The sequence below is a fragment of the Phaethon lepturus genome, unplaced genomic scaffold (assembly GCF_000687285.1).
Source record: "Phaethon lepturus isolate BGI_N335 unplaced genomic scaffold, ASM68728v1 scaffold26653, whole genome shotgun sequence".
Taxonomy (NCBI): domain Eukaryota; kingdom Metazoa; phylum Chordata; class Aves; order Phaethontiformes; family Phaethontidae; genus Phaethon; species Phaethon lepturus.
The window spans coordinates 3583-3974 of NW_010530112.1; the positions used below are offsets into that span (position 1 = coordinate 3583).

Sequence of the window (392 nt, forward strand, 5' to 3'; positions counted from 1 at the left end):
CAGCCCCCTGTCCCGCTCCCCCCCAGGGGACAGTACCTGCGTGGATGGACCGGATGGCGTTTTTCTCGGCCTCCAGGAAGGACACCAGGGCCATCATGACGCCCATGGTGCTGGAAAGGGCCTCCTCAGAGCCATAGCGGGAGTACACGGGCTTGCCTGCCTCGCTCAGCACAAAGACGTGCTTCCGGTGCATGCGCCAGGCGTCCATGGTCACGTCCTCCTCCTCCTTGCCAGACAGCACTGAGTCGCGGCGGGTGGTCTGTGGGGACGGCTCCAGCTTCCCCTCCTTGCTCTGCCTCATCTCCTCCTCCAGATCGAGGGCCATGCCCGTGAGCTGAGTGCTCAGCTCGCTGAAGTCCTTGCTGATCTGCTCCATGCTGGTCGGCTCGGCC

The 392-nt window shown here is 64.8% G+C and overlaps 1 protein-coding gene across 1 annotated transcript in view; it reads right to left on the reverse strand.

Moving 5' to 3' along the window:
• MON1A (MON1 secretory trafficking family member A) overlaps positions 1–392 on the reverse strand; it is a 2967-nt gene that overhangs the window by 2072 nt on the left and 503 nt on the right. The window contains exon 2 of the mRNA XM_010284177.1: positions 37–390. Within this exon, the coding sequence (XP_010282479.1) occupies positions 37–390 (354 nt within the window). The remainder of the gene's footprint in view (positions 1–36; positions 391–392) is intronic.